This window comes from Syngnathus scovelli, chromosome 12 (genome assembly GCF_024217435.2).
Source record: "Syngnathus scovelli strain Florida chromosome 12, RoL_Ssco_1.2, whole genome shotgun sequence".
NCBI lineage: Eukaryota > Metazoa > Chordata > Actinopteri > Syngnathiformes > Syngnathidae > Syngnathus > Syngnathus scovelli.
In genome coordinates this window covers 4,159,003-4,179,135 of record NC_090858.1, presented here as the reverse complement: position 1 = coordinate 4,179,135, position 20,133 = coordinate 4,159,003, and the positions used below count along the sequence as shown (strand labels likewise).

The following is a 20,133-nucleotide window of genomic DNA, read 5'->3' as shown; positions in this document are numbered from 1 at the left end:
GAGAATTGTTTCTGCCACATATGGTGGTTTTTCCTGGCCGCCAAGAAGAGCATTGCTAATGATTTCAAAGAGCGTGGCTCCAAGGCTCCAGCAGAGGGGGCTGCTCGCTGCAATCATATGCTGATTAATTGGGCCTGATTCTCCCCATGCTGGGAACATAAGTTGCGCCACACCGGAGGCTCCATGTTGGTATGCGGCTAAAAGGTCACACAGGGCGTCTTCCGGTCACCTTCCGGCAGAGGCGACCCTTCGCGTCTCGTCTGATGGACATAAAGAAAAGAGCCTTTTCCCGATGAGCCTTCATCAAGCCTATATCAAACTAGGCTATGTTCATTTTTATTAATTGTGCATGTTGCTCTCTAATTAACTAATGAGAGACAAAAAAGGCGTTTTTTTCTTTCCAGCAAGAAAAATGCAAATGGCTCTTAGAAAATAGCACCAAAAAAGTAAATGGCAAGGCTGAGAATCATCCTTCATTGAAATGTCAGAGATAAATGGCTCAAATGTCACATCAATTAAAACGGGGGACAGTTAGTAGTTCATTAAAGAGAGAGCCATATTGCACCGTCGGGTACCGTTGCCAACCCTTACTATCTGGGGCAGACTGGCAGCGGGTCCAGATGGCACAGAAATCCTCACAGATTTCAAAATGGTCTCTGCAGGGGTGGCGCCCCCCCTTCCCCTCTCCCCCTCCCCTCACCACTGAGATGGGGTGTGGGCCACCGGCCCACGCCGGCCTGCACATTCCAAACGGAGACGTGCGGAGAGCTGAAAGAAGCCCCCGAAATCAAAATAAGGCTGCCGAGGACAAAAGACGTTTTTAAACAATAGGAGAAGGACCGAAATATTGCGCTGGAGTTAAACATACGACTGCTCCAGGGGACACAAGAAAAGGCCGCTCCACTTTAAAAACCATAATAAAATGAGTGTGCGCTGCCTTGTGTGTTGTTTATAGCGCCATGTCAGATTTATTAGTTTGTCATGCATACATGCATTCACGCGGATATTTTTTATTCGCAGGCATTATCCGCAGGACCCCCATAGACCTCACTGAGGAGCCACAGGAGACAGTGAACTGGATAAATGTCTTTGCTATAAGTGGGACTATAACATGTCTAAAATGAATACGGATACACGTATAATCGTATTTCTCCTGTAAAACTATCAAGCAAATCAAATATCTAAATCATTACTATTACTTGTCTGCGGTGTGCTGGGACCCCCCTGCAAGACGCCAAATCCCAACTTGAGACCCATTAGCCATATTCGATAAGCCTCGGGTTTGTCTGTGACATGGGCGGGGTTTAGATCAGTATGTTGGCCAATCGCTGAAGGAGAGCTGATTTCTGCCTCTTGTCATTGGTGGGATTCTTCATAATGGGGAAGCAGGAAGTTACGAGAAAGGAGACTTCAAATTAATTTTGAAAAGGGTTGTCATGGGTGTGTGTTTCTATTTTTAGCAAATTTCATTTTTTTAATAGTGCAGTATTTGGAAGAATGAAGTCCTCACGTCATTTCTAATTGCCCGACGTCATTGTATGAAACATATAATGACAATAAAGGTTTTTCTTTTATTCTATTCTTTTATTTTTGGCTTTCTTTAATGGGGACAAAGCTTCGATGTAACCTGCCATCACTGCTTAGAAGACCAAATAACCGGAAGGGAGCCAAATTCTGTAATTGCTCGGCTTCTATATGCCCGTTTCTAAAACAGATGGAATGTACGTGCATATCAATCTTTTTGTTCAAGTATTGTAAACAGACATTTCTCAATATTTAATGGAATTGACGCGACTGTTTGAGTCAGAGTATCTTAGTATAGTTTATCTCCGTTGGGGGATCCTTAGATGTGATGTTGACCAATCACTGAACAGAGCCAACTTTCGCCTCCTGTGATTGGTCAACTCTGTCATGCGCGCAGAGAAGCCGGAAGCGCGGAGAAGGAAAACAAGTGTGTTGCACATACGCAGCATGGATGCCCCTGTCATTGTAAGGAGTTTGTTTACTGTGTTACTGCAACTTTTAAACATGCACAATTCATGCAAGTAGTAGCGCTGCTTTATTTGAGGTAGCATGTTGACATTTTGTTTGCGCACGTTGTTTCAGTCTCCCAAATCGGACACATGTTGCGTCTGCGTGCACTTGCGCGTTGACTTTCAACTCCAGCTTGTCTTAACGAGTAGATCCATGATAGACTCGCAAACGGCACTCCGGTTGTGACGTTAAACAAGACGCATGGTGTCTTTTGTTTGCCGTGAACAAACAAAAAGGGTCTTCTCCGCCGCCGTCTGCAGAGCGGCGAGCCGACGTGATGGCTTTATTTTTAATCAGAGCAGACTATTAGCCGGGACATAATTGCCAAAGTCCATTATTCTTTTTTTTTTTCTGCGAGGTCTATTAGCGGTTTACTAAATGGCAGGCAGCTCTGCTCGGTGCGTATCCAAAGTGCACGCTTGTACTATTGTTTGGCTCAGAAATGTGCTCGCCTTTATTGTCAGTGCAGGCAAACCCCTTGTGAGAGCTGCAAGAAGAATAGTAGAAACAAGAAAGTTGAAACACACACACGGACTTGTGATCACATACCATGACAGATGTGTGTGTTTGTGTCAGGAAGGGAGGCTCTGCAAGTCTCTATATAATAAGACATTGCCTCCTAGTAAAATCACCGATAAATGAGCATAAATCAGACTATATGCCGCATTCTCTCATGCAGGACCGTTAATTAAGAAAGTTATCTTTTTAACAATTAATTTGACAGTGTTAACATGCACAGTTTAAGCTTGGATTCAGCATTGGACCTGCCTATTTAAGTCCTCCTGGGCCCGAAGTACATTAGTTAAAAATGATGAAGCAGTGTACAAGGCGCTCCCCCAAAATTGACATTTGAAATGTGAATATCTGGGTGACTACCGTTTTAACAAATTATTATTTTTTTAAATAGATGCTTCACAAATGTTGACCATGCCCCCCCCACACAACTCCAATTTATTGTTGCCCTCCTCTTTGATTTGAACATTTATGGAAGGGTAAAATAATAAACCCAAGTTGAGTGGATAACAATAAAAATATGTTTTCTCCACGTTTTAGAAACTTCCCAAGTAAAGGTTATTGGATGGAAAAGGTCTCCTTGGTTAAAACTCCTTCAAATCAATGTGACCTTTATTTGTCATTACCCCCATCCCTCAAAAAAAAAAAAAAAAAATCACATATAACATAGTCAATCATCTCCCACTTCCCCCTCAAAGTAAAAATAAAAAAGCAACTGCTGTCTGGTTATTGCCAGTATCCATCTCAGTCGTCAGAAAAGCTGCACGTTTTTGCTGTTGTTAAGGGCTGGAAAGCAGAATCCCATCGGAGTTGCACCCCAAGGAACAAATTTAATGCTAGAAAAACATCCCGGCCATCAACCAAAAATGACGGATTGAAAATAATGTCGAGCTATCTTGGGAATCCCCCACCAGACAAGGGAACAGACTGCATTGTTTTTCTCATTTATGTGATATATAGAACAGAAAGAGGAGGAAAAATGGGCGATTTATTGGTTAGATAGGCGTATTCCTTCCCATGCACCAAAGAAATATTGGATTGCGATAGCGGGATCACGTCACATCATGACAATGTTTGGGGGCGAGGTACTCAAACATGTAAGCCATCATCTGTCGGGCGGCCGGGCCGGGCCGGGCTGGGCCGGGCCGGGCGATACATCACCCCATGCAAATGCGTGTGGGAAATTGCGGCGAGTGTCCGACGTCAACGGCGCCGGGTGTAAATTGCGCTTCTTTTCGCAGGGCGCCCCGATGACGAAGCGGAGGGAAAGCCCGCCGTGCGCCCTCCAGACGCTCGCCTGGCTCAGTCCCCTGGGGACCATCCGAGTCGACGCCTGCGACAAAGGCGTGCACGCCATCCGCTTCCTAATGGATGTCGCACCTGCTGAAAGGTACTGTACGACAGACGGCCCGCCGTAAACAAAGGTGTGAAATTTACAGGCGAGACAGTATCCACTCGTGTGATGGAGCGACACCATCGCTCATCGTGAGCGGGGGGGGGGGGGGCTTTTTGTAGATCCCACAAGAAATATCCCGCAAGAAAGTTGGGCAAATATGAGGAGGCGCCAGAAATATGAGGGCCACTAGAATCGGCTCGGCCTGGAAATTGGATTTCCGGCGCCGCGCCCGCTTGTGATTTCTTTTTTCCTCCCGCCCTGCATTTGAAATTTCACCCAAGTAAACCGGTTTATTACTCACGCGGGAGTCGATTAGAGCACCGTGTCTGCGGGGGTCGCAAAAGGCCACGTCGGGGAGCGCGCCAAACGCACGTGGGGCCGCTCGTCCTGTTTATTTATGTTTCCCAGCAAGTTGAGCGCGGGCACTTTTGGAGTGCGGAGCTGCGGCGGCGGCAGCAAATGTAATTGCATTTCACGCCCCGGCCATCCCTCAAAATTGTCAGAATGTCGACAGTCTTACTGGAGCGATTGAGACTGATTAAACCCGGCGCTAATACGTAGTTCCTCCTTATTTCTGCAGGTCGGCATCTCGACGTGGCAGATTAGTTGTGATTAGATTGGAATTAAATATCCATGTATCACAGATTCGCATTTGATAACCTTGAATGGTTTGGGAAATTAAACCATTTCCAAACGCACCCGGATAGGAAGTTCTATGTTTAAATTCTAATTTATGGAAACCCATTAATGACCTTGTATGTTCTACCTCAACACGTGTTGCGCGACGGCCTCAAATTCATCAAGCAGTGAAAACATTCCACTTGTTGTTAATGAGTTGAAGTGAGGAGATGAATAATATGGAATTTTGATGATGGGAGATGTCCTAGAACCATGCCCAGGCACCTTTCTCCCGTCCTCCGCGAGCAGCCTTTAATTTGCACGTTCGGGTTCAGTAGGAATATGCAAATGGATTTAATGATTCGCACCACTAGATCATCGCCCGGTTTAATATCGTTTGCGGTGTCGGTCATAAGTGAAGCCCCGATCGCGTTCTCAAAGGTGCCCGGGCGGAAATTATAAAAGAAAATGTTTGGCTTTGGACGTGTGGCGAAAAGGAGTCCCCGGTAGCGCAGCGGCAATAAAGGTGAATTTAAGTAAAAAAAAAAAGTATTTATTTTATTTATTTATATATTTTTTTAATTATCCTCCAAACATGGCATTCTGATTACCGTAATTTCCGGACTATAAGTCGCGCTTTTTTTCATAGTTTGGGTGGGGGGGCGACTTATACTCAGGAGCGACTTATATATGTTTTATTTCACAAATTTTTACTTGAGCATTAAGACATCACTTACTTACAAGTATAGTTGACCACTTCCCATGTTATTTTTAGTATAGTTGATCACTTCACATGCTTTTATATCTTTATCTTGAACATATTCAAAACATAAAAAATAGAGAAAACATCAAATAAAGCAATTAACACTTTAAAGCACCATATCCAAGTCCACTGTCTGCTGTATGTACACTTGCTCTATTTTTGCTCCTCTTATATTTATTATTATTATTTATTATTATTTGGCCCGTTCTCAGCTCTTTGTTTGTGTTTGTCACGTTAGCATACCTATCGTTTAGTCTGTTGTTGCTATTTAATGAATTGGAGTGACACCCATGGTTTTATAAACATGTTATTCATGTAATAGTTGTCCTTAATCACTCTATATGTTACGTCAGGCCCGTTCTCAGCTCTTTGTTTGTATTTGTCACGTTAGCATACCTATCGTTTAGCCTGTTGTTGCTATTGTTTAGCCTGTTGTTGCTCGTTCATGACTGTTTTTGGTGTGGGATTTTGTCGAATAAATTGCCCCCCAAAATGCGACTTATACTCCGGAGCGACTTATATATGTTTTTTTCACTTTTTGGGGCATTTTATGGCTGGTGCGACTTATACTCCGGAGCGACTTATAGTCCGGAAAATACGGTAATATTGTTTGTAGTTTGATGAATGTCACATGACCAAGGTCAGAAAAAAGGTGAGCTGTGATTGGTTGTCACCTGGGCCCTGTGATGTCATCAGCAGTACAAGACAAAATGGCCGCCCCACGAGATGGATGCCGCCAATTTCATATTCCACAATACAAATCCAGAAAAGCATGTTTTAGACTAGCGCGGGGCCGCATCTTGTAAACACGTCTTTGACTCGACTTCCCCTTTAAGGCAAGTCCGATAAAGTGACAAAATAACAGCTTAGCTATGTAGATCTCGCCAAAGCCTCCCTGTAGCTTTAATAGCGGGGATCAGCCATTTCCATGGATTTATTTATGACATACTAAACAAGGCTCTTGTCAGCTTTGGATGCGCGGCGCGGCCGGCTCAGCGAGTCGGCCTGACGAATGAGCTCCAAGGCCATATTTTGGATGAGGCAAATACATCTATGCATAGCGAGAAGACGAGTGAGCGAGCGTGCCGCTCTTGTTTTTTTTTTTTTTCCCCGGCTGCCAAATTTGCCCGAGCGGCAAAGCGCGCCGGTGGCATTGATAGATAGTTATTGATAACGGCCATTATAGCCACATAAACGCCCTTGAAGTATTGCTTACGCACCATGACCGTCAGCTCTTTGTAATAGAAACGTCTCAAGCCCCTTTTGCTCCCTAACTGATCTTCGCAACGTTTGCCGAAATCAACCTTCCTCTCTGCCAGTCTTAACGACAGCCCTGAAGGCACCATCACATGAACAAATTCATTACATCTCCAACAACCCCAGTTGGGGCCTGACGTACCAGCCTCCTGCTAACCAGACCCCCCCCACTTCTTTTTCCTGCGGTTTTTAGCATGGCCACACTGACGGAAAATAATGCTTCATATTTTGTTTACAGCATATTACTAGTATATGAAATATTATGCTGCTTGAGTCTTTCACACAGACATAACACTGAGGAAATCAGACTGCTCTCTTTTTTTTTTTATTAGAGAGAAAAATAGAGAGGGGAAAAAAAAAAAATCCGGACTCGTGCCCCGAGACATTTTGTGAGCATATTATTTTACAATGCTTTGATCAATTTGTCTGTCAAGCGGGCTGAAATGTGAGGAAAGGGGTGGGCAGACGGCAGTGGGGGTGGGGGGAAGCAATTTAGCCTGTGAGGTCCTCAATAGAAATGTACTACAGGAGCCCATGTATGACATGTTGCATTAGAACCTGAGTAGCCTTTATTGCCTGATAATGTCGCGAGGCAATGCCGATATCAATCACCCTTAAACAGCCTCTGTGATGTGTTTTCGCGAGCAGAAGCAAAAGGCGGGGGGGGGGGGATGCATGAAACATTTTTCGAAAAATAATTGATTTAATTCCGAGCTCAGGGATTCCTTTTAACGGCGTGGAAAAAAAAAAAGAAAATTATAAAATATGTGTATGCTAGAGGCTAAAAATCTGTAACAAGCTCCTATAGAAAAGTGATGAATTTAACACGGATAAATATTCGTCCTCATTTGCATATAGATATAAACAATATATTTGGGCATCTGAATTCCCAGCACGCTCGGGTCACATGATCCTCCGAAAATCCTGAGTGGCTTCCACCAAAAAAAAGATCTTTGTACTTGCCGCAAATCCGCCTTTTCACACAACATCAACACACAAAGCCACATCAATCTGTGTCTGATTTTTCACATTGCTCATTGTTTTTAGTTAATGATTTTCATCTGTTTGTTGTTGCCGTGATAGCGCGGAAATGTACCATATGCTCTGGCAAAAGACAAATGATTAGCAAATGAAATTCCGGACAGCTGTCTGACTGAAAGCGCTCGCTTGATAGCATTCTGCTACCATAATTAGCTTAAGCTTTGGGTTAATTAACTTTCTACCTGGATATGCATAATAATGGCGTCGCACAGAATGCCAAGCAGCGGCGCGGGGCTGGCTTTTTATTTTGGATTTCCAGAGCATCTTTCAATTTCAAGGGGCGATTTAGCTCGGGAGCCTCGTCAAATATTGTAGATTTTCCTTCCCCGAGCCAGATAATTCTGAAACAATAGGGGCGTATTATGTGGCAGAAATGCCATTTCTGAATGTAATTAAAGCGGATGAAAGCAATCGGCGCTTTTTAAACGCTTTTGTCTCGCGCCAGGCCCTCCTTGTTCAAAAAAAATACCCATCAAGAGGAGAAAAGAAGCAGGAGAACCCCCAAGTCCTTCTCTAAGAGGCCTTTGGAGACTCCAGTGAAGTACAACAGTAATTAGTCTTTTGTATGAATTCGCCGGCCGCGGTCATGATTAGCTAAGCATACGAGAGGACCTGCCTTGCTTTTAAGGAGGACGTCTATTTATCACCAGTTATCCTCACAGCTTTCCATTATCGCCAAAGGGGAGGGGGGGGGGGCACCTAATTGTTCCGAGGCAGAGTGTTTTTCTGTCAAAGCCGTCACCCCCGCGCGCATTTGGCATCCGTACGCAGCCGGGCGTCCTCCACGCCGACGCGAGCCTCAATCGCCGAGCTGTCACAACAGCTTTTTTTACAGACTGCCGGTGTGAAATATCGGAGGCGATGCATTTATCGTTTTTTTTTTTTCTCTTCACACTCGCGTTCCACTTCACGCTGAATAGCAGCACGCTAAATATCTTCCCTGTTTACATGATGCGCTCACACGCCGGGAGGAAACATATCAACAACGTATGTCCCCCCCCCCCCCGCCGATCTTTCCTCACCCAACACTTCCTTTTAATCACTCGTAATCATTACGACGCCCGAGACCCAACTGTGCCCTAAATAAAGCGCTTACATTTTGTAACTTAAACTGCTTTGTCATACAAACGGATATCTGCCGAGATCTCCAATGAAACCGTCAGACGGCAGGCCCAGGGACTTTTTGACGCCGTCTCCCTAGAAAGGGCCATGAATAATTCATAGCGTAATGATATTCAGATCATTTTTTTTTTTTCTCCCCTTTTTTTTTTTTTTTCACGTCGGCGGTGGCCTCTGAATATTGTTTTGCATGTTGTGAAGTGTAGTACTCAGCTGTGTATTCATTAAGGTGCTGCTCCCACTGGCCCCTGGCCCCATCTGCGCACTATGTTTATGCCTCCCTCTCCCGGGAGCGTCCCAATCAAGCTCCGTGTGCCACTTCCTGTGCAGAGCAGCACCTGTGTAACACTACCTGTGACGCGCCACGCACAGACGGACGGGACAGAATCCTGCAAATGTTGCGTTTTTGCTTTTTTCCTTTACCTCCAGGGTAAAGTCAGGAGGCGAGCGTAGCTAAAATCAGCTCCCCTGCCCTCTCCCCCCCCCCTCCCCTTTCTTTCCCCCTGCTGTAGACCGGGAAGTTTTTTTTTTCCCAGTTTGTTTTCCAACTTGATTGGATTCTGTATCTGCAACACGCAGAAGCGCGCGGCGCACGACATACTAAAGCAATATGCAGAGAGATGATTTCGCTCCGACATCTTGGAGAGGAGTACGAGTCAATTATGCCCAAGTGTTGTTCTTGCTTATCTTACTGCGGCACCAAACAAGGATTTAGTCAAGGATTTAGGGGTGAGGGGGCGGCGGTGGGGATCATGGTAAGCGGTTCACAACAAAACACTCAAAACTCTTGGGAGCGGGCACTGATTTAAAAATAAATTACAGAAGACGAAGCGCTAACACTCGAGGGCCCTCGGCAGTGCTGGCGTGCACAGGTGAAGATTAGCCTCCTCGCTAATCAGAGGAACAAGACAGTAATTTGCTCTGAACACAGACAGTAATTAGGACTTGGTGACACTGGATTCCCATAATGCCTTTGTGCTTGACGTGGTCAAGTTTTGACAGAGGCTATCCGTGCGGGGGTCAGCGTCCGCCCCCCCTCCGGCGCACGCCTCCCCTTCCCCGGGTCTCTCGGCCCTCTTCAGCTTTGCCTCTAAAAGGTCCCCGCAGTTACAGGGGGGGGATCCCTAATGTACTTTATGCCTCCCTCGCTGGCTCCTTACCATTCGGGTAATTGGAATCTTTTACTGTGGCACTTGAGAATAGGGGCTAAAAATGCGATTTGAAACTGCTTGTAGATAAACATTGGCGGCGTCGGGCTGCGGCTACGCTACATAATGGAGGAAGAGTTAAGGCTGTGGTATTACATGCCTTCACTGACTCCTGTGGCTCGCCAGCTGGGAGAAAGCCTAATTGTTGTGTGCTTTGTTGCCTCCTCTGCACCTGCCGCCACCGCCGCCATTTATGCACGGCGTCCGGTCCGCGGTGGTCATTCACTAATAGGAGCGACTCGGATATCTAGAGAGCCGTTTATCTGGCCCAGTTGCCTTCAATAAAATAGGAACTGGAAGCATCTCCTTGCCACTCGGAAAGCTCTCGACTTTAATGCGGCAGGAGCTCGATCGGCATCTGAATGATGCTCAAATGGTTGAACGAGCCGCATTGAGAAAGCGGCTCGCGATTGTATCGCGGGGAGCGTCGGGATCTTGACGTTCATAGAGACATGCTGTGTTTTGCCCCGACCCCCCCTCACGCCGCCCCCTCCTGCCTTTTTTTTTTTTTTAGACAGTCATTTTAGGCTTCTTTCATGCTCTCTTGAGTCCTTGACGTCTCCGAGTTAAGTATGTGCCGTTATAAGGCCGGGGAAAATATCGGACGGCGCTTGGCCTTTTCTATTTCATCCTCTGACCCGCCATGTTACCCATGATCGGTGAAGGAGAACCCTGGCAGCCTGTGTCAAGAGTGACAGCCGATCGAGTCAGGATGAGCGCCATCACGCTTCACAGGATGGAGGCATGAGGGTTGTTTTTTTCTCTTTTTTTTTTTCCCCTTTCCCTTTTTTGTGCGGTACACCATTACACCCTTCGCCAGATTCCTTTCAATTAGATGTTGTGTGGCTAACCTGTTTCATTCCGCACTTGATAGAAAAAGTCTTACTGAAGACTTGGGTGAGCGGAGAGCCGAGAAAGTGGAGCTGAGAAAATTGGCAAATTGAAAGTCAACGGTTCTTTGGCCGTCTTTTGTCTCCTTTGATTGTTTCCTCCTGGATGAATAAAATAAGCGGCGATATTATACAAATGTGCAATTCATTCTTTATATTAGGAAATAGGCAGCGCTCCAAATGACTCCCACTTTGCGCAGCAATGATTTATGGTAATTGGAAATTGATTGTGACAGGAGCACAATATTAGAAATTTTCTGGAATCACAATCTGCTATCAAGGGAAATATTCTTTTTAGTGCAGCGCATCCTGGCTAGCCCTGAATTATTTGTTATTACCTGTGATGGAGTCAAAATATGATAACTGGCCGCAAGACTTGTATAGATGGAGATAGTTTTCTTTGTCTGACTAGAAGAAAAAGTGGAGTAGCACTTTGGAAGCAATTACTGTATTTTTGCGGTGGGGTAAAAATATTTTACGTGACCTCAGTCGCAGGTTGGATATGGATAAAAGGCCAAATTGGAAAATATAGTTGAAAAAAATAAAATTAAATTGCTGTGTGTCAATTCATATATCAAAATTGATCAAAATTTGATGAAGTATTCTTCTTATTAATTCACAAGTACTAAGAAATTATTTATTATTGATAAATAAAAAACATAATATTTTGAATATATTTATTTTTTTATATTTATTTATATTTATATAAATATATTTTGATCATTTTAATTAGGCTAGGCCAAAAATGTTACATTAAATGTTGGAGCGTAGGGTCTGACCGATTAATCGTCAAGCCATTTAAATCTCAAGATCATCACTGATCAATTACAACAATATCATGTATTTTATTTAGATTTTTTTTTTTCTTTTGGTTACTCTTTTACTCTCAATGAAGACAAACCAATGCTGACATCCCTGGAGTGGTTTTACAGTTGGCAACGTTGTGTTGCAGACTAATTTATGAGTCACTGAGGAGAGTGGAAATGTTGCCTGCGTGCAACATACATCTCCACTGCCCTGGTGCTCTTTGGAAACAATCCCCCATCGCACCTGGAGGTGACAGACTTCAGCTCCACTCATGTTGTTCCCCCGCTTTTATTTATTTATTTGCCTCTTGTTTACCAGCCATAACATGTGCTGCATTGCATTAACTTTTACTACTGTCAATGTTGTATCACTCACCAAAGCGGGGCGCATCCGTGACGGGAGCGGGGGGGGGGGACGAGAGAGGGCGGGGCGAATTAACCACGGTGACAAGTGTGATGTGCGAGCCGCGGGGGAGGGGTCAAAGGTGACACGCCTTAAGCAAAGGTGCGCTAGCCTTTGTCCGGTAGATTGTAAGGGCCTCCGGGTCCAACAGGAACATTTCCACACAACGATATCCCTGAGCTGTCAGTGTGCAGCGGCTGGAACATCCTCTCGAAAAGAGAGCGAGGGGAAGGGGGGGGGGGGGGGGGGGGGGGGGGGTTAGAGAGAGGTGGCCTGAAAATTGTTGCATTGGTGAGGAAGAAATGGGGGGGGGGTTGGAAGAGAGACAATGACAAGTAGGAGCTGGCTGGCCACTCACCCATGCCGACTGGAGATTGCCATGAGCCGCGGCCATTGTTTGAGAGGGGCTCGTTCGGACCCCACCGGCGAGTTCCTAACGATAAACCGCAGCGCTTGATGTCGAAATGAGAGTCGTCACACCTCGGACTGTATTTGCAGCCGCCGCTCAACGGCACCCGGGAGGCTTTTCACGGCGCGGCCGCAAACTGTACAAGCAGTCGATGCTTAGTCGCTTAAGTTGCTGTTGAAGCCCGGCGTCACATGTCGAGAATGCCGCCAGTGGACCTCTCTGTCAATCAAATTTGGATCAGCACCAAACATGGTTGTATCGACCCAAATTGGGGAGGGGCCCGTTAAATTGAATCCACATCGCAATTTAATGGGATGGTTTTTTTTGTCCCAAACTTTCTTCGAAATCATTTTTTGCATAATTCTGCTCGCTAACTAGCAACAATCAAAGACGCGTCGTGACCTGCCGAAGTGTTCGAGACACTACGGCGAGCGGGAAAAGGGGACGCGCCGTGTTTAACAAAGTAAATGTCTATTATTAATACCGTACAGGATAAGGCAATTTTGAAAGAGAGGCACTTAAATGGTGACGTTATTTATTTATAAGCGCCGTAACAGCAGTTAATGGAATCGGCGGCCCGCTTGAAGATCCGCATCACAGCTTGAGGTCCACTTTGCCGTAATGCTCGGCTAAGAGAGAAGACCTTCCCTGTTGGGTCTTTAAGTGTCAAATATGGGTCGGTTTGCTCGCGTTGACCTAGGGGGTGGTCAGCAGGCGAGAGAGAAATTCAGCTGTTAAGCGATGCCAACTCGACCGTCGGCAAATTCCTCCAAGCGTGGCGCGATGCTCGCCAGCGTGGCTGCAGCCCAAAAAGAAATCAATTTATTCTTGTCATGAACTCTCAAGTCCACATAGGAAGAGTTGAAACTCTTGTTAATGGCGAGCTCTTTAACTTTTTCCTCTCAAACAGCTGCACGACTCGCCCCCTCCCACAGAAATGACTCCACTTCCTTAATGTTGTTAAACTATTGCAGATTGTTCCTTTTGGCCTAAGAATGTTTTCTTTATATTTCCATCATACTCTACTTAAGGGTAGGGCCACACTAGTTCAAACTGATTTTTTTTTTTTTTTTTGCTCCACACATTAAAAAAAACTGTTAGAAACAATCTGGCTATATGCAAAAAAAAAAAAAAAAAAGCTACAAGTAGTAGTACCTTGATTTTTATTCGGTGTTTCTTCACCATGGCTGGAGTTTAGCAAAAAAAAAAACTTTGAGTGACCTAACCGCAGTCTGCATGTGGCCAAAACATTGAAAAGTATACATTGTTAAAAATACCCGAGTGTATTTTTAAAACCAAATTCCTTCCCCACCACGGATCAAAAGAAAATGTGTCGATGGTGAGGTCATTTGGAACCAAATCCCAAAGAAAGTCATTCCTGGAAAAGAAATGGTAAAGTGACGTTTTCTAGTTACACTTTGGACGAGAGACCAGAAGACCCAAAAGTATTTGTTATCCAAAAGCTAGATGTCTTGACTTCTTCCAACAACAATCCAACAATCTTAAGTTTTATTTATTTATTTATTTTTTAATTTCTATGTTACCATTATTAACATTTTCTTAGCCAATCAGAATCAGGCAAAACAAAAGGATTACCTGAAAAAGACAGAAAGCCTTTTTTTTTTTTTTTGCTGACTTATGTGAAACTTAGAGGAGCCTGAATAATCAGATAATTAATTATGAAATTAATTATTATTATAAAAAATATTTCAAATATGGAGCCCTTGATAAAGCAGCAAAATAATCAACAGATTTTGAGTTTCCATTGACCGCTGTTTGACTCAAAGCATGGAATCCCTCCGGCATCATGGCCGTATGAAATATGTACATTGTTCAAAATATCCGTGTTCCGAGTGTCTTGACATTTTCTCATGCTTGTTTTTTTTATCCTTCACCCAAAGCGGAGTGACAGAAGAACGGTGTAACTTTGTATTCCACCGTGTCCCCCGTAACAACTTAGATTTCACTCAGCGAATTATGTCACGGTGCGCCCGACCCCGCCGGCATCCGCTTACACCCCGGTGGCGTATTTGAGCAGGAATGTCGTATTGTGATTGCTCCTCTGATCCCCCACCTCGTCCCTCCGCAGGAGCGGCGAGGGCCCCCCGAGCCTCCGCCCGGTCAACGGCGGCTCGGCGGAAACGAGCCCCGAGTTGCGGCGTTGCCTGGAATGGCTCCGGGCGTACTTTGCCGATCCGAGCGGCGCTGGGACTCTCCCGCCGCCGCCCGCCTTTCACCACCCCGCCCTCGGAGCAGGTCTGTCATGGATAAATATTTTCAGAGCCGTGGCCGGGATCAGCCTTTCACTCTTAATTGTCAGTTACATCACTTACACTCACTGGCGCTCTGTGTTTAGAATGAAGTATTTTATAGCTGTGAGAAAGGGGGAGGGAGGGGCCGAGGCAGCGAGCGAGGGGAGAACTGAACAGAACACAGAGCTGTAACTTGCTTCAGTAATCTGTCGAGGCTCTTAGCACGCGTGTTAGTCTTGGCAAGCTTTCCCATGATTCTTGGCACATTCTTTGAAACTGATCGAATTCCACTCTTGACATTTTTTAGACAGGAAGCGGCTTTTTTTTTTACCCCCCCCTTCTTCGTCTTCCCCCGTCGCTCTCTTTTAATGAGAACATGTGAATGGTGGTAAAGTTTGAATGAGCTTACTGTCGGCGCCGGGCAGCCACCTCGGAATGACAAAAAAAAATGAACAATTAGGGTTCTTTCTCGCTGGGTGTGCGAATCTTGCGGGTCGCCAAATAAAGACATACGCAGGGCTGAAATTTTAAGTGTGAATTAAAAAATATGATTTTATTTTTTTACTCCTCAATATAAGGACCCGAAAGAAAAAAAGGACGAAATTGAGGTGATATAACCTTAAATAAGAGCTTAAAACAACTTTGAAAAAGTACACTTCCTTGTTAGCGTTTTAAAATAAGAAAAACAATTGAGTTGGTTCCAGATGAAATCAAAAACCACTTTATTCAAGAAAAAAAAAAAATCTAATATTCCAAATATCTTTGTGCTCCAAATTTCCTATTAGGTGCTCATTTTTGGCTAAAATCAAACATCTTACGCAGAATGATTCCCAATTGTTTCCATCAATATCACTTCTATTGATATCGCTCCAGCTTGTATTACGATACATTTTGATATTAAATTTTCGTGCACGAAAGTCTCGACTCGCCCTCACCGGTTAGCAAACCACGACGACGCTTTCGAACCGTCAAAGTTCACAGGCTTTGTTGCATGAAACACTTTGGCAAAGTGTTCATTTTGACGCATAATCACACCTACACACGGATAAAAAAGAAAACCCCCAAAAGGAAAAAGCGTCTCTAATATATGCATTTAACAATCGCGTGCGCCTTCCCCTGCAATCAGGCCTCACTTTGCCTCTAATTTCATGCAGAGCCGCAGCGCTTGAGTGATGGCATTTTCAATGAGCAGGTAGTCCGCCGAGACCCCCGGCGTACGCGGCCGCCGAGTCCCGCGCTCCCGCAAAGGCGATGCAGAAATACATCAGGACCAATTACGATATCACCTTTCAGCGCCGTTCCCTTCGCCACCGAGTGCTTGTGTACCAGCCCCGGGCTCTTTCAAATCGCATCTCATCTCAAGTCTTTGGGGTTTTAATTAAATTTCAGGATAGATGGAATTCTTCATTAGTACCTGATCTGAATAGGTGATTGTGCCGCGTGGCACTTTGCCTCCCTCGCCTGTTGTTTTGGGGCCGGGTAAATAGCGGCTTTAGGGCCCACGCCCAAGAAATGTTAAATGTTTGCATCCAGAGGATTTGTCTTTTGAGGGAGGACAATAGAGAGATGTCGGAGGTTTTTTTTTCGGGTTAATTCATAAATATAAAGCCTTGCAAGCGGCCAAGTTTAATCAGGTCATTACAATCGGCGACAAGCAAGTTTGCCGGGTTATCTTGCGAGACGGGAGCGACAGCGCTCTCGCTACACTTGTCATGTAATATTGAGTTGTGACCTTGGCTTGAAGTGTTGCCATGTTTATTTACACGTTTGTGACAAAACAAGCCACTTTTCATATTAGCTGTCACCGTATACCTCGCGCAGCCGCCGAGGTGACATGAAAGGAGAAGCCGAGGTGGCTGGCGCTTTCCCGCCCGCCTCGTAGACTGATTGTCAGACGGAACATCACACGCAAGTTTGGTCCTCGGAGGTAACGGCAGTGGCGAGTGTGCGCGTGTGTCATTCACGCTCTCAGCCCCTCACCCCTCCCCTCCAGGAAAACACAGACACCATCGTGGGTTCTTAAAACGATGCATATTCTTATCTCATTAATTATACATCCATATGTAACAGACGAGAGGATCTTAGTCTCGGTAAGCGGTGCGGGGAACGTGCGAGAAGCTGAGATTGGGGGGGCTTACAGGGGCGCTCTTCAAAGCCCAAATGACTGCGTTCCTGCAGGAGCTTGAACCTCCCCCCCCCTCCTGTGCAGAGCAGCGCAGGGCGAGATGAGACACTCACCAGGCCTCGCCCGTGTGATGTGGAGAGGAATTAGGGAAATGAACGTTTTCAGAATATCGAATAATCAGAGAATCATCAGCACCCCGTCAGCCTTCAAACGCGCCGATCCCTCAAGACTCCAGAGACACTTTGACTGGGAGTCAAAGTCTTCCCCCCCCATTAGACACAAAGGATAATGAGCTAGCTGCATTTCCACCATTGTCGTTTTTTTTCTACTTTTCATTCTCGCATGCACGCGCGACGAGGTGACTGTCAGCTGCGAGTCATGACGCTCAAGCTGTCATTAGATGGAATTCACTTTTACTACACCCTGGCTCCTCCCACCTCCGTTCAAATTGCCCTCATATCTCAAATAATGAGGAAATCAATCATAGGAGTCGATAAATTCATAATCGGCCAATCCGCCCTAACGCCTGGCCTCCGGCGCCCGTGACATCATTACGGCCACGTCTGTAAACATAGAAGTGGTTCCTCTGAACTTTTATTCACGCAATTGACATCAGCGCGCCCCATCTAAAGAGGGTCCTGACCTCCGACAACAGCGTATTAGTCTCTTTATGAAGTATGAGGCCGGGGGAAAAGCACCGAGGCTCGGCCAAGCCTCTCGCTGATGAGGGCGCCATTCTTTAACCTTCTTGTCGCCGGGAAGCCTGCTGGGAATTAGTCGTGAGAGGTTTAAAAAAAAATAAACAACAGGAAGTGCTTGTTGCTGCGTTCACGCTCAAACGTCGACTTTGTGTTATTTGCCGGGTCGACGCGGGATTCGGGCAAACTCGTCGGCACATCAGTGACAAAGTGATATCAATATGCACGTCGTGTCATTTTTTTTGGGGTGGGGGGGTAATGCATAAAGGAAATTTGGGGAGGGGGCGTCTCTTCCCTCGTCATAACACTGCACAAGAGCCCCGTCGTCTCGTTGACAGCGTGATTATTACCTGAAAAATGATTAAACAGTACCTACGGGCCTGGTTGAAGACAAAGAAGTCACACGGGTACGCATCAATCAAACGTATCCCCTTTAGGTTTTACACTTATTCCCCCCAGTTTAGGCAAATTGCCTCGTCGGCGTGGCTTTGTGTAGCCGAGAGTGACTCTGAGCTAGCGAGGGAGCCTGGGGAGCAAAAAGATGTTCACTCTGTAGAAGTGAGACAGGGGTGTGACATGTTTTCACACAATGCCAATTTAGGCGGGAGTTCCTCTCCATCACTTGTCATGTGCTCTCTTAGACCATATAAATGAGAGAGAATGGGAGATCACTAATTGAATTTTCATGACTGCGTGTGTACCAGACAAAGTTCAGCCCCTCTTGATAACGAGACCATTGTTGCCGCGTCGTGTTAGCTTCTCGCGCGCAAAGTGTTGTTCGCTCGCTTACAAAAGCTCGGCGGCGGCGGTGCGTTTGGAATTTTTTTTTCTTTTTTTTTCTTCCCCGAACGCCTCTTTTTTTATCAACTGCGGCCCTAGCCAAACACGCCTCGCCTGGTAATCCACGAAAAAGAAAGAGGTGGAAAGAAAAAAAAGATAAAGCTAGCGCTAAAGTGCTAATGAAATCAGAGCTGTTAATGTGGCCGCTTAAGCTGCGGATGATTTGAAGAATTCTGCCATTTAAGTGGCCATGATATAATGAATCTACTCTGAATAGAAAGCAATTAAAAGGACAAATTGGTCTGATTAACCTCAAAGTCATCCGGCTGCCACAAATGGTATGCAACATTCAAATGATTATTATGAAAAATCTGGAGCAGATTTGCCGTCTTTTTGGCCTCTCTTAATCCTTTTAAATGAAGGAGCCAACTTTTTTAATTTTAGCTGTGACCTTTCAGTGCATAACCTAGATTTTTTTTTTTTTTTCCTCCTCCTCCTTCCGCCATGGAAATAATTTTCTCACATCAGCTACTGTACCGTATTATTACACGCGCTAAGGTCAAATGGAGGGACTTGCGTGTATTTAGCGGGGAAACGGGTAGCCAATTAAAACGGAGATGAACGTGTCCAATTTTTCGATATGTGTACTTGAACGCAGCCATTTCTTGTCAACGGTCACTCTGATTGATAATTTTTTTTCTTCCCCCAACAGACACGTTCACCAGTCGCGTGTTGCACGTCCTATTCCGAGACGTGAAAGTCGGAGAAACGGTCTCCTACAAACAATTGGCTGAGATGGCGGGAAACCCCCGAGCGGCTCGGGCGGTAGGCGGGGCCATGAGGAAGAACCCGGTAGGTGTCACTGACGCTTTTCCAACACGTTTTCAAATGTGATTATAGAAGTGAGCACAGTTAGGCTTTCAAAAGAAAATGAGTGCTAATGAGACATTTTGACCTGCAGTGTTAAATCATCAGCCACGGTAAGTCGATTGATTAGCACAAATGAGACCTTCCATTCATTGTCTATTTCACATCGTTTTAGTTTGTGCTAAGCTAAAAACATGGTTGCAATGTAAACACACCTTTAGCATTCAGGCACAAATGCACAAATTAATTAATTCAGCCTGCATAAAAATGTGCTCACTCATGAAATGTATTGATTGAACCATTTACACTGCCATTGTTGTGTGTATTGTTGCTGATATTTTTGTGAAATGTTTCAAATATTTTGTATACTAGCTAAATAAGACAAAATACATACTAGTAATAATAATAATACATAAATGAGACAAATACTTTTAGGAATGTAGAGCTGTATTAGCTCCTGAGTACTGATTAATAATACAAAGGGCCCCTAAATACTTTAAAATTAAATGATTATTTGCTCAAATCCCCTTTTTATCTGTAACCCCTAAAATAAATAAATCACACCTCCAAAATATCACAACTATGCACCTTCATACAACTTTATTCTTAGTTTTTTAAAAAGCATCCACAAAAATAAACAAAGTGTAAAAATCATTAAAAATACATGTCCAAAATATGTATATTATTATAAAATCTATAATATTATAACCCCTAAAATAAATAAATCACACCTCCAAAATATCACAGCTATGCACCTTCATACAACTTTATTCTTAGTTTTTTAAAAAGCATCCACAAAAATAAACAAAGTGTAAAAAGCATTAAAAACACAAACACATGTCCAAAATATTATTATAAAATATATAATATTATATTCCTCCGGCATCAGGCCGAACCTTTGTAAGCTACAATTTGGTAAATTGCGGTCAGTCCACCCCGTAATTTGTCCGATAA

At 44.7% G+C, this 20,133-nt stretch overlaps 1 protein-coding gene across 3 annotated transcripts in view; it reads left to right on the top strand.

The window, feature by feature from the left end:
- mgmt (O-6-methylguanine-DNA methyltransferase) overlaps positions 1–20,133 on the top strand; it is a 160,273-nt gene that overhangs the window by 63,803 nt on the left and 76,337 nt on the right. For all 3 annotated transcript variants that reach the window (XM_068652650.1, XM_049736759.2, XM_049736761.2), the window contains 3 exons: positions 3,789–3,937; positions 14,547–14,713; positions 19,025–19,164. In XM_068652650.1, the coding sequence (XP_068508751.1) occupies positions 3,789–3,937; positions 14,547–14,713; positions 19,025–19,164 (456 nt within the window). The remainder of the gene's footprint in view (positions 1–3,788; positions 3,938–14,546; positions 14,714–19,024; positions 19,165–20,133) is intronic.